Raw genomic sequence first — 14288 nt, 5'->3', positions numbered from 1 at the left:
TAATCCACAGGGGTGTTCAGACATGTAACTGCCCTAAAGCACCCCCTGGGAGTAAACTGCTAGGTGGAAAGAATGTGTTGGCTGTTGTTCTGTGTAGAGGAGGGGCTAGGAGAAAGTAAGTGTTGATTTCCCCAATGTTTCCTTTGTGTGGCTGCCGTTGCCATGTGGTGGTCTGTTGCTATGAGATTTGTGGTGCCAGACAATGGCTGCTGGCTCTCTATGACTGTGCTATTAGGTTGAGCTGTTTCTGCAGGAGTCAGACTAGTAAGCAATTGGCTACGCAGTGGAGAAACCCTGGTCACTGTGCATCATCCCTCTCCAGGTAAGTGCTGCCTGAGGCAAGACTGAAGGTGAAGGAGTGTTAATTATAGCCAAGGAAAAAGAAAAATCAGTAGCTGAGAACCATCTTAGCTTTCCAGTACAAATACCTAAAATTAGATATTTCATAGTTCACACAAGTACTTTCCTACATCAGAACCACACAGAATAAACCAAGGGTAACTATCAAGGTTACCATTTCCATGAAAGATTAATGGATAGCCTCTTCCTGTTAGTGAGAAGGACAAAGACACCCACAGTCGGGATCTGTAATCAGATGAGGATAAGAACCGCTGAGGCAGGTTCTCGCGGAGCTACCACAGGCTAACTAACTTCCTGCTAAGCAAAACCACTGCCTATTACTCCGATAATGAGAAAACTTTGTCCCACAGACCAAAAGTACAGGGCTCAACCACAGAGTTTGAAGCAGGGCCAACTGTTCTGCTAGGTAACAGGGGCCAGAGTACACAGAAGTCACCCTGGCTCTGTGTAGATGTCAGCTATTTACCACCCTCATCCTTCTCCCATAGATTACTCTTTCCATCTCAGAGCAAATATACACTTTTAGAGTATATGTAATTTCAATACCACCTAGCCCCTATGATATTCAATATGGTAAACCACTAGCTATATATGAATATTTAAATTTAATAAAATTTAAAATTCAGTCCCTCAGTTCCACGTGCCACATTTCAGGCGCTCAATATCATGTGTCACTAGACTATCATTTTGGAGAGTATATTTCCACCACAAAACGTTCTACTGGACAGGACAGATCTAACCCAAGCCCCCATAAATTAGAAATCTAAGGCCAGGAGAAGTTCAGAGACTTATCCAAGATCACATGGGTAGCTTAATGCACAATCTGTTCTGGAATTCAACTCTCCAGACTCTAGTTCAGAGATATTTGTTCTGTACTACTATGGCTTTAGGGCACTATTATTCCTTAAAACAATTCATCTCAAACAGCTGCAGACACTCCTAGTTGTTGGACTAAAAATGTATACCCTGATGTGGAGATGGGGACGCATAGCCTTTCCATGTTTTTTTGTGCACATATATGACAAAACCTTTACCAAGTGCAAAAACTGAAAACTTTCTCCTCCTCACCAAATCATTAAGCTATAATTCAGCTGTGGAGGATAAGGCCAAGCTTATCACAGAGCTTTTCATACCCTCTGGAATACAACGTAGTTGCACTCATTTCAGCTTCAAAAATGTGGTCTTATAGCACTACAACTTCTGTCTTTCTAATATTTTGGTAAAGAAGACCAGAGAAGAAGAATTTTAGAGATGTTGTAAGAGGGATTTCTACATGGAGTGGGATGGTGAACCTAGATAAATGATTATCAAAGCTTTTTTTTTTTTAACAGCAGAATCCTCTTCAAATATAGTTTTACAAAGGAGCTTAACATATAAATCACCCAAAAGTAGAACTGCTCTGGGTTGCATCTGGTTGGGTAGCAGAGATGCAGGCTTCAGTAGCTGTGGCACATGGGCTCAGTAGTTGTGGTGCACGGGCTTAGTTGCTCCACGGCATGTGGGATCTTCCCGGACCAGGGCTCGAACCCGTGTCGCCTGCACTGGCAGGCGGATTCTTAACCACTGCACCACCAGGGAAGCTCTGAAACGATTCATTTTCAAGATGCCATAGTCAACTAGTATTGGATCCACGCTGACTCCAAGATTTAAGCCATAGATTCTATTAACTTAAAAGCTGGATATGTCCTTATTGGTCATCTAGTTCAACTATACTTAAGAGATGAGGTAACTACAGTCCAAAAAAGTTAAGGAATTTGCCCAAGGTCACACAACAATAGTGGCAGAGATATAGAGGTCTCCTGATTTTCACTCTAGGGCTCTTTCCACTATACCACAAATTCTGTCTAGAAAGCACATTTGCTGAAGTAAAATATATCACTAGTGATGGCCTTCGACTTAGTGCTGTAGTCTAGAAAGGAGAACCTGTAGCATTTCCTGGAATTCTTATCTAATAAGTCAGCTTTGCCTTTCTTTAAAATGCCGTGGAAGCCAGTAAGCAATTTTGCCTCAACAAAAGTATGTGTTTCCAGGACCATGGGTTAAGGTAAGATCTGTGAACCAGAAATAGACTTGGAACCTGTTATTTTGATTTGAAGTGAGGTGGGACAAAGTGAAATCAGGGGAATCAGACCTCTGCATAATAAGAATACGTCTTAAAAAAGCCAAGGAAGACACTCCAGGTTATACTTGGGTCTTCTTAATAGTCCTAAGGTTGAGCCTAGTTAAGGAGGATCTTTGTAGTGCTGGCTGAATCACAAACAGCCTAAAAAGGAGATGGGATCTGCAGGACTTTCAAAATGCCTCCAAGGCAAGGTTTACAGTGAGAGATAGGAAAGAAAGCAACAACGCAGGACAGGTAAGCACAGAAATCAGGAAGAATTGAGGTCATGACCCCTACACCTGTTCTCAGCAAGGTGTCTCAGTTCTATAGGAACCGCAGGATCCTCCATTCCCCTGAGAGGCCAAGCATTCATAGCTTCTCTCTAAGCCGTAAGGGTTTTTCAGTTTGAAGACAGTAGTTTGCCAGGCAAAGAGACAAGAAAGTATAAAAAGTTGGGGTAGCAGACAAAAAAACCTAGAAAGCTGGAAGAATTTTTTAAAAAAGTATCTGTATATAGTTCTTATCATTAACTTGAAAATTGACTCAGTACACTAGATCTTATAGATCTGCAGAGGATGATCTTTGCAGGAAATCTCTCTTTAAAGATGAAAAGGAATGTGAACCAGTTCTGATCCTAATTCAGACCTTTGCCCACAGACAGTTCAGGTGAAGGCCCTCTGGGACGGCCAGAAAGCAGAGTATATATCACTGCAGAACAGTTCTCTTTCCCTTGGGATGAAAGAAAAAGAAAAGAGAGGTAATAAGCCCTGAAATACAACATGATAAGTGGGAGAAAATATGGTATTAAACGTAGAGGACTAACATCTTACAGGTTTAAATAAGTTAGAGTGATCTTAAACTTGGTGAAAGTAATATTTATTCTGAGTTTCAGAGAAGGTATAGAATTCTGGAAAGTATCTGATTTTATAGTATCTATTAGATATATATTAACATAGATCCAGAAATGACAATGAGATGGTGTAAGCATCCATTCATTCAAATAAATATTTGTGAGGGCCTACTATAGATGCCAACCATTAAGTACTGGGGATATAATGGTGAGCAAAACACAGTCTCTGAGCTCATAGAACTTTTGGAACAGTGGAAGAAATAGACATTAACAGAAAAATACAATTATATACACAATTGCAAATTGTGCTAAGTGCTGTGAAATAAAGTACACGGTGCATTGAAAGTGTGTAACAGGGGAACTTGGTGATAGGCTGCCAGTGACAACCAGAGAGTCTTTCAGAGCAAACGATTAAAAAAAAAAAAAAAAAAGAAAAATCTGTGCTAACATCCCCCTGGCAGGGAGGGAGAACAGGAATCCTCAGATAAAAAGGTAACCATTGTTCTCAGGAGAGTGAAAGGGTTATTAGCCTCACTCTCAGAGTTTTTATCAGGTTCACATACATAAAAAGCATACTGCCCTTGGAGAGAGTCACTACCATAAAGATGGGAAGAATACAGTAAATTGGCAGAAAATTGATGTTTTCTATCTTCAATATATTGAAGCAAGAGGCCCTGAAGTTTGCTTGGTGGCACAGAGCTGTGATCTGGATATGTTTGTCATTCCAACAGACTCTGGCTGTTTAGATATTTGGCCATAGGCAGATGACATTTTTAAAATCAGAGACAGCCACTTGTGATTTCCAGATTGTATATTGCATACACACATACAGAGTCAACCTCTAGGTCAACCTGTCTCTTCACTGCTTCTGCATCAGTTTCTAACACAATAGGATTATTTTCTTTTTCTTTTTGCATTATGGTCTCAGGCACACAATAAAACCTTATCAGCAACGTTATTCTGAAGGCTGAAACTTTACTATATTGCTAACAACGAGAGAGCCAAGAACACAGAGTTCTTAACCTGTATCACCCTGTATCACATCAGCACCTACTGCATGGAAAACCTTAAATAAATACTGGATCACAGCAAAATATTCAGAGAGGCAGACTGGTTTTTATTGAAATGACTAGAATGAAATGCCTGAATTTCCACAGGCAGGCTGATAAGATTGCTTATGATCATCAGAGATAATTAGCTGTGCTCCTCTGGGCCTCTAAACTCCTCAGAGTGGGGATGCTTTGAAAGCCTGGTTACTAATGCAGAGACATGATGCGACTCTGAGGGCCAGCCTCTCTAACCACACATTCTTTCACAAGGACTTGGATTCTTTATAAAAAGAAGGTATACTGAAATCAAATTGCCGCGGATGGTACCAAGGGATCTGAAATACCTGGTTAAGTCCCTTTGCACCCCTAATTTTTCAGGTTTACAAACTTTCAAAGCAGAAGAGATTCTGTTCTCAGGGGCAAGTAGAACATACAAGAAGTCTGGATGGTAGCCTTGGGCAGCAGCGCCCTACAGTGAGCCAACTGCTGAGTGGATGCCTGAAAACAAGACCATGTAAACAGTTCCCTGTTGCCTAGGCCTATAAAATCTGTACTAAGTGACAGATGCGTAAAGTGGCGTGGGTGGCTGGGCAACGAGGCAACCAGTGGGAAGGAGCTGGCTGCACTTCCAGGTGCTAAAAAAGGCAAGAGTTGCAAATCCAATGAGCCAACACTAAGTCAACTTAGGGGTGACCGTTTTCCATTTCCTTGACTCCCACGGCTGCCCTTTTATTAATTTTTCTCTTCAAGCCTGACCCAAAAGTTCATTTATATTCATATTCTCCCATATAAAATGAAAGGGAAATGGAGAGTATAGACACAGTTTGAATTACCGCATGGCCAGCACCTATCAAATGACTGCTTAAGTACCAGGGCCGACACCATTGAATAGCTATGAAGGGGAGATAATTAATTTAAAAAACTGGCAATCTCTAGAAGCTAGGCAATTTTACAGACAAGTTTGCTGTAATCCTCTGGGTAGGTATCACCAGCAAACTATGGTCATTTGAGACTCCTAATAAATACTAGGTATTATTTATAACAATAAGCCCCCTGTTGACAGAAGCAGGTTGAGAAGGGATGGAAAAGCCACACATAGCACTTACCATCTTCTGTTTCCTGCCACACGATGCCCTCAAGGTTGACGCTTGTCCCAGGTTCGCAGGGGCCCAGGCACTCGGGCTCTGTGGCCAGAGCCACATCACATGTGTTGACCCCAACTGATCGGGTACGAACCATGATCTGCTCACAGGGGGATGCGATGTCATTATTGACCACTGGCACCAAAAGGTGCAGTGGCAGCACTGCTGGTGTGGAGACAGGGGACTCCATCTGTGGGGGAAGAGAAAGTAGTAGCTGAGTTACAAGGAGGATATTTATAGGAAATAACTTCTCTGTATTTAATCTAGTCCTACATCCTTTCCTGCCAGAGTGCAGAGGGCTTTAAATGTAAGACTTTGGTCCTCACTTCCAAGTTCTAGCTCATGACACCATTACAAATCTAAGTGGTTTAGATGAGTGCACCCTGGACTAGGAGAAGCTCTATTTCTTATTAACAACCCTCCTCATAAACTGTGCTTGGCTAAAAGTGTATTAAAAAACTTGTCTCATTTAAAAATCTCTAGTGAAAGAGAATCAGGGCCAGACTTCAACAGCAAGGGAGCACACAGATTGATGAGAAAGAAAAGGCTCAGCTTCTGAGGCATGTTCTATTGCTACCACTTTGCTTCCCTCCCATCTATCATTCAACAAATAATACATTAATCAGGTATAAAATCCAAGAATACAGGTGGGATTAAAGAAAGGGAGAAATATCCAGATCCTAGGAATGCCACTTCAGGAAGACTAGAGCTTTAATCCATCTTTGGGTAGAAGGAAATCTACTTAAAAGTTACAGGAGGGCTGGGAGCAACCTCTCGGGGGTTTCTAACCCACAGAGATTATAACAGCAATTGGTTAATGAGAATGGCCTTTCGGAGTGTGAATCTGACATCAAGTGTACATGTAAGAAACAGGAGGTACTGTTACTATCCAGAAACCAATCTATAGCAGTCTATCGTCAAACACAAGAACCAGCAATCTACCTCAAAAAACTAGACCCTCCCACAAGAATGCAATTACTTAGACGCCAAGAAGAAAGCAACGCATCTAGAGTTAAAAGAAAAATTGTAATAAAAAGCAATAATCCCTTAATTCTTTAAACCCTAGCATTTATCAGGTTGACAAAGTACCAACTCTGAGTCAATACTGCCTACACCCTAACTAAACAGTGTCTGGAATATGCAAAGGCACTCAATACACAAACTGACTGATCTTCCCTAAAGATTAAGTATGATACCAATCAGAAGACCTAGAAAATAAGAGTCAAGGATTGGGACTCTCTTTCCCTTGTGAAAGACCAGGTTGAACGTACTCCTTCAACAGACCCACACTGAAAGCAAGGCACACACGCACCCATAATCCAAGCTGCTGGACAGCTCTGCAACAGAACTCTGGTTCTGAAATAGTTTACTGCATGACCACCACTCTATCTATAATCCATCTCCCTCCTTTTAAACACATATATGCACGTGCGCACGCGCGCGCGCACACACACACACACACACACACACACACCCCTACACCTTCCTGGCCTCGAACACTACCCTGGAAGCTGAGATCTGGCTACTGCATCCATTCTCTTCAGGGAGCTCTCTGACTTCTTGGCTTACAAGTCAAGTGATGGTATTTGCAGACCGTCACTATCAGAGTTCACAGAATGCTAGAACACTGATTCTGATCAATTCTGGTCCCTGAAAAGCTGCCAAAACCTTATCCTTATCTGTTTGTTGTTACACACATCCACCCTGTACTTCCCTAACTCCACCCTTTTCATAAAATGGAAGTGGAAGCCTGTCTAATGAATCTTCTGCATAATGGCAAATGCCAAAAGGCATTTTTGGTCTTTTGTACTCTTGAAAATCAGGCATTTATAATCCAATTTGGCAAACTTCTTGGGATGTGGTAGATGCCTGAAAAACCCTTTAAAATTTCTAAGCACAGATATGAAGGCGAAAACAACAGAAAAAATGAACTGGATTTCCTACTACTCCTGTGTAGTGCTGGACTCTGGCTCTATCATTAAGCCCTCTCAGGAATTATAAGAAGGTGGTTCATTAACTCTTTGGAAAGGAAGTTTCCTGGAGATTTTACCTGTGAGAGTTACTAGAAAGGGGAAATCAGAGACAGAGTATACAGACCATCTTTACTCTTAGCCTCACCTCTGTTTCTTGGTTCTTTCTCTTGGGGAAGAACTAAGACAGAAGCAACTTCACAGTTAGTATGTGCATTTCCTTTGCTTAAGAGTTTGTTCTCTTTTCTATACCTTTCTTCTACTAGCAAGAGAAATTCCTGCCAAGTCCTCTTTCTTGGACAAAGAAATTGGCCTGAACCTTTTAGGTCACTCCTGTGAACTTTCTGATTGCCTCGCTTGAGCAAGTCCTATTGCCAACCTATCCCATGGTTGAGGCAGCAATCCTAATCAGAGAAGGCGGTAAGTCCCCAGGGAGTCACCTACACACTCTGCCATCAAAGACAGCTCTTTTCTGTAAGTGGTTTCATTTCCTGTTAGGTTATTCAGTGCTGCTGGGAGGCCAGGGAAAAGATAAGCTACTAACATCTAGACAAAGCTAAGCTCCCAATTCTATACTAGCAGACCCAGAAAACAACGTCTAAGACATAAGTACAAAACACTACTGTTGCATTCAAGCAGCTTGCCAAATTAAACCCCGCGGGAAAACATCTGAAGAGAAGAAACTTAGCTGAACTGATCACTAAGAATAACAGAACTAATACACACGAGGAGCTGATTAATGTGTGTATGCATCAAACCACACTTACTGATCAGAGTTAAGTTACTAAGTAGAGTTCAGGATCTCTGTTTGTGTGAGGATGACTTTATTTAACTATCTGATTAAACGAGATTTCTGAGGGTGAGGAGAAGTGAGGAAATCCACCTATGGATGTGGAACTACTGTTCAGTTTCCTTCTACTTTGCAAAAGAAATCTAAGGAGCAGCACAATAATGTTTAATTACAGATCTAGCTCTGCTAATTACTGTTTGGTCACATTTATAATCTACATTAAGCCATAGTGCATAATAAACAGCTCTGTGATATTCATCTAATAACCTATGTGGCTTTGTGGGATTTCAAATTCTACTATTCATCGGAACAAACATAGCTTCATTTAACACTCTCCAGGAGAGGATAAAAATAAAAAAAGGACTCGTTTTGCCATGTTTCCTGTATGCCTAGGATATAAGAGCAGGGATTGTCAAGAGACTGATGCCAGCAGGGAAAATAAGGAATAGAAATATGAAAAGTTAAGGTCATTAAATACCTTAACAACTATGACAATGAAAAAAGCTGGGCCAATTCTCAGATTCTGAAATGCTAAGAAGTGCCACCATGGCTCCTGGGGCTTCACTGACATGGGAAGGTAAACAACAAAACAAAACAAAACCTGAAAAGAGACAGAGAATTTAAAGATGGAGATCTCTGAAGTTTCCCAATATTTCATGTCCTTTATTTTTTTAATGATACTTCTTTTCAATTCACCTTTAGATATTAGTCTAATAGCACTCCCACACTTGAGAGGCACTAATGGAGGGAAAAAATTTCAAGGTGGCAACATAATTTTAGGGGTAGAAAATGTAGCTAAGAAATATTTGGGACAGACTCTCCCCTTCACAAATATGAGTCTGATATCTTTACCTTCACAGTCAAAAGGCAGATAAGGAGCTGGTTCGACTGATAACTACAGTAGCTCTAAGAAACTCCCTTTTATTCAAGAGTGAAAGATTACTGGGGATCATGGTTAGATGAATGTTCACATTTATCAGGAAAGACTGTGCAGAAAGTAGAATGTCATTAAATATACTAAATACTATATTAATAAGAAGTTCTCTTTCTTCAATAATTCCAGAGATCCTTCAAGATTTTATAGTGACTCGGCATCAGCAACACTAACAGTAATATACGATCTTGATTGATGGACAACATATAAGTACTCACCCTGATGTATTATAGTAAACTTGATTTGCTCACAAAGTTTTTATTGTGGGTTATTAAAAAAAAAGGTAATTTAAAAAATCCCATTTATCAGTTTATTGTGTTATTTATATTTCTCTCAAATTAAAACACAGGGGCTAAAACCCTCAGTTGTTTGAACTGCCTTCTGTCGATTGGCAATTTGAGACAAAATAAGTTCACTGTATTCTTGTTTAATAATTTAGGATTATTTTTGCTTATTCTGAAATATCTTTATTATGAGAGGCTGGAGGGTGGAAATCATGGAATAACTGAAGATGGAGGCAGGAATCTGAATTCTTCCTCTCCGTGAAGCTCTTGTCAGAAAGCAACAGAATATTCCGAGTAAATCCCCAAAGAGCTTAACATTTAACTACTAGTGAAGGAGGAAATCAGTCCCTTTTCAAACACTAAGTACCTTTCCAAGTGCCTCTCCAAGAAAAAAGGAAGGAAGGGAGGGAGGGAGGGAGGAAGGAAAGAAGGAGAGGGGAGAGGAGGGGAGAGGGGGAAAACGAGGCTTGCCGGTTTCCTGAGCTTCCAGATTTCACTTGGGCTGCTTTGAAGAAGAATTTGGTTGTAACTCTGGTTAATTTCCCAGACATTTTGTAGTAGAAGACAAGGAGGTAAAAGAGAAAAAGAAAGATGTGGTAGCTGGCACCACAGCCAAACATCAAACAGTTCTTAAAAGCTACATATTCTATTATTCAAAGAAGACTTACTTTAGCATTCAATTTTAACCAATCATCACTTGGTCAAGGTCAGCAGTGAAGGCTGTTCCAGTGTGTACTAGAAAATGCAAGTGCAGTGAACACATAATTTAAAGGCTACAGATTAGCCATAGGGAGTTCTCCGAGATGATCCCTATAGAGTCTCAGGCTCAGACCCTAAAGACTCTTCTGGTAAAGAGAAGGAGATGGCAGATCAAACGATCCTAATATTCAAGCCTGTCTAAAACTCCCAATGTGTGGCACTGAGTAAATTATGCTGGAAATTGAACAAAGGAAAAAATCTCATAAGCAAAATCAATGCATAACACAAATCACATGGCAGTGTCCAATACTGTGCAAAGGTTTTTGCTGAATGAAGCATCTCTTTTGCTCTTCCAAATCTTCTCACTCTACAGTCTCCTGCCTGCTTGAAATGCACCACATTTTCCTTCAGCAAAACTATTAACTTTGTAGCTGATGAGTAACCATAGGGACCTAAGTACTACCTACCTCTGAAACTGACTACATTTTTTTTCACGCAAGGTTGATGATCCCTCCTCCCATTCCTACATGCTTCCAAAGGAAGCACTAGAATTAGCTCTCAAGAATAAAGAATTTGAGAAAAATTCTGTTTGGCTGCAACTACTTCCTCTCCTGAACACGCTTCTTACCTCCTTTTACATACTCATTTCCTAAAAACATCACGGCTGGAACGTGTCTTCTCTACTCCATCCTCTTTCCCCTTAAGGAAAGTAAACACAACCGAAAGCTAAAGCCTTTCTCTGAATCATTCAGAATCACAGATGTCAAAAGAAAAGTCTCAACGTATCCTCCAACATGGATGACTAACTGTACTTAAGAACCTAATCATCATTTATATTGATGGTCCTATGAGAAAACACAAGCATTGTAATTGTGACATCACAAACCACATCTTGCTCTGCAGCAGCTTGGGAAGGAGAAATGGGAATGATTCTCCCTGCTTTAAGCCAGCTGTTCTTCACCTTCCAGGTCTTGGGAAACCTTTACAGATTTAAAAATTGAGAACCTTACACAGCTTTTATTTATGTAGGCTATATTTGTTGATATTTACTGTGTCAGAATTAAAACTGAAAGATTTTAGTATGTACTAATTAATTTAAAACAACTAACAGCTAACAATTTTGAAGTGACACGAGACACTTGGTGGGAGGAGGAAGGAAGGTGGGTGTAGAGAGGAAAGGGCAACACAGGGATCCCTGCAGTGATTGAACTGTATCTTGACTATATGGTAGATACCCAGACTAGACATGTGATAACATTGATAACGAAGACCCAACGCAGCCAAAAAATAAATAAATTTATTTTAAAGAAAAGAAAAAAAAAGAAAGAAAGCTGGTCTCACACAGATTTGTATGTCGTTTTCAGATAATTGTGGGTATTCTCCTTTGATGTGACCCCAAAATGCAAAGAGTAATAGTTCTTTTTATTTTTTAATATTTATTTTATTTACTTGGCTGCATGGGGTCTTAGTTGTGGCACGTGGGATCTTCGTTGTAGCATGTGGGATCTTTTAGTTGTGGCACACAGGATCTTTTAGTTGCGGGATGTGGGATCTAGTTCCCTGACCAGGGATTGAACCCAGGGCCCCTGCACTGGGAAGCACGGAGTCTTAGCCACTAGACCACCAGGGAAGTCCCAATGAGTGATAGTTCTTAAAGGTTATTGACAATGTGGAATCTGAAACTTTTTGTACTCTGTTAGATTACAATCCATTGGTCTAGCTTGCACTTGGAATGTTTCTTTAAGTGCATGATTTTTTTTTTTTTAACATCATGCATTAGTCATTTGGAAAATACTGGTTCACTGAGTTAGACAGCTCTTTCAAATGTTGACATAGTCCATTAATATTGAAAAGTGTTATTTGTTAATATTGTCTCTGAGCTTATCAGGAAAGTCTTTAAAATACTGGTAAGGTGTCAAACTCATAGGGGGGTAGATACAAAATTTCCAAAATTGTAATGTTAGTTTGAAAGCTCAAATTTTATCATTAACAACAAATAACTGTCAGTTGTTGTCCTTGGAATAATAGGCTTGTTACCAACCAGGGTTCTTGGCCTTCTCTAATCAGTAGAAATTGATAAGATGCAAGACAAGGAATTCAGGCAAGGCTTCACTGGGGCTCCTGCTGCAGCAGGAGAGAGCAAAAACAAGTAGCAAGTTCCCTGGCTTGCTCACTGAGGCAGGGCGAGCTGGTTCTTTATATGGGGTAATGGTAGGGGTGGGTCCGGGGGTTGGGCCAGAGGGGTAGTTTAGGTGGTTTGTCCACCACTTTGGTGGTGGTGTGTGCAGGGGGCATGCACAATATCTTGCTTTTGCTCCTGGTACCCTGTTTTTTTGCTCTTGGCTCTTCAGAAGTGGCAGTTGAGTTTTTGGTCTTTTTGTATCTTGTTGTCCATAATTTGCCCCAACTGGGCATGCACGAAGCTATTTTTAGTCCCATATAGTTTCTTGGTATTTTGTTGCTGGAGGAGACAGGTGCAAGCACTGCAGCAAAGGGTCCCTGGTCCCAGCCTGTCTCAGGCTTATTTCATTCATTTTCAAGAAAATGTCTGCTAAATACCCAAGTCTGAATAACTATAATTTGTTAGTTGTTCTCTCAAGTAAAAATGGCATTTCATGAAAAACTGGCTAGTTCAGCTTGGGACTCAGTTGCACAAGCGCTGTTCCTAGAGACAAACAGGATGCAGAAGAAGTGCTTTATATGTACTTCCCATTTTGCTACATAGAATATAAAATGACATGTACTCAAAGGTCAAGATTTAATAAGCTAATAATTGTTACTGCTTTATTAAAGATATTTTAAAGTGAAACTAGCTATATAAAAATGTTTACCTTTTACTGTGAGGGCACAGCAGTTAAGAATGTTATTACTAGTACAATTTGGAGCCACTGATTTGACTCCTGCCAAGATGTCAGCCATTTTACCTACCATTGCTTTTGCACCATCAGTGCAAATGTCAACAGAGTGAAAAAGGCAAGTAATGTCTTAGTATTATTATGAAAATAGTTTTGACGTGGCAGGACCTCTGAAAAGGTATGAGAGATACTTAGGGGTCTGAGTGCTATATTTTGAGAATTAATCAAGTTTCATGTTCTGGGATTGGGTAAGTGCTCAGCTTCTCCAGAAGCATATGCCATCTGATTCCTATACAAAACTGGGATTCTGGTAGCAAGGAAGTTGAGGGAGGCTGCCTGTTCAGTAGGCAAACAACAGTGTCTGCCACACAGTTTGGAAAGACAGTGAAGGAAAAAGAGACACAAAGGCAGGGAAAATTATTAGCAAGAGTGGAGTAGATAAGACAGCTCCTAAGATCCAGACTAAGGATTTTTTAAGTAAGGGATGTTCATAAGTTAGGTATTAATAAACTTCAGCAATTGAGTAATGAGTATTTTAAAAATATGGGAGAATAAAGCACTCAGTTAATTGTTTCTAAAACGGACAAAAGAATGATGGTCATTAACTACTAATAAAATTGATCCTTACCCTTGTGGGCAGAGGGGGAATCACTCCTCTAGTGCCTATTTGTTCTCAAATTGCTAAGTATAAGACTTCTCTGAAATTGTAATTTAGTAGTTCAGAAATTAAACATGGCTTATCTAAAAGAAATTTTAAAATGGGTCCCTTAATTAACCAGAAGCCATCCTTTCCTACAGAAGTCTTCCTTGTCTTTGCTACTTAAGCTAAAGGTATAGAGATAAAACTTCGAAGTGGTATGAAGGGTGTTGTACAGTCTGAGTTAACTCCTGATTATGGACACCTTAGCACTACTGAACCAAGTGGGAAATGGCCATCTGCTTAGATATGCTTCAATGCCCAACTGTCTCCTAGGTGACTTTGTGTTCTATAATATTAGGTCACAGAATATCAACTGATTCTTTATAACTTCCACATAAGACCTACAGATTTGACAGGAAACAATGGGTGATTCCAATGAGAGGTCATTCTGTCTAAACAAAGCACCTTAGGCAGCAAAGCTACTTGGGTTCCTAGAGAGCATGTGCAAGACAAAATTATAAAATCACATCATAGTGTGGAAAAACCTTCAAGATCATCTAACTAACCTAACCGCTCAAGGGTGAAATCTTTTCTATAATAGGTAGTCATAAAAC

General features: G+C 40.2%; 1 protein-coding gene across 5 annotated transcripts in view; it reads right to left on the bottom strand.

Annotated features, from left to right (window-relative positions):
* The window catches only part of ZNF609 (zinc finger protein 609), a 232309-nt gene that overhangs the window by 57996 nt on the left and 160025 nt on the right, over nucleotides 1-14288 (bottom strand). For all 5 annotated transcript variants that reach the window (XM_067750160.1, XM_067750152.1, XM_067750171.1 and 2 more), the window contains one exon: nucleotides 5467-5692. In XM_067750160.1, coding sequence (XP_067606261.1) covers nucleotides 5467-5692 — 226 coding nt within the window. The remainder of the gene's footprint in view (nucleotides 1-5466; nucleotides 5693-14288) is intronic.

The sequence above is a fragment of the Pseudorca crassidens genome, chromosome 1 (genome assembly GCF_039906515.1).
Source record: "Pseudorca crassidens isolate mPseCra1 chromosome 1, mPseCra1.hap1, whole genome shotgun sequence".
In the NCBI taxonomy this organism is placed as follows: Eukaryota; Metazoa; Chordata; class Mammalia; order Artiodactyla; family Delphinidae; genus Pseudorca; species Pseudorca crassidens.
Note: the sequence above shows the minus strand (reverse complement) of the source record. Positions and strands in the feature narration are given on the sequence as shown.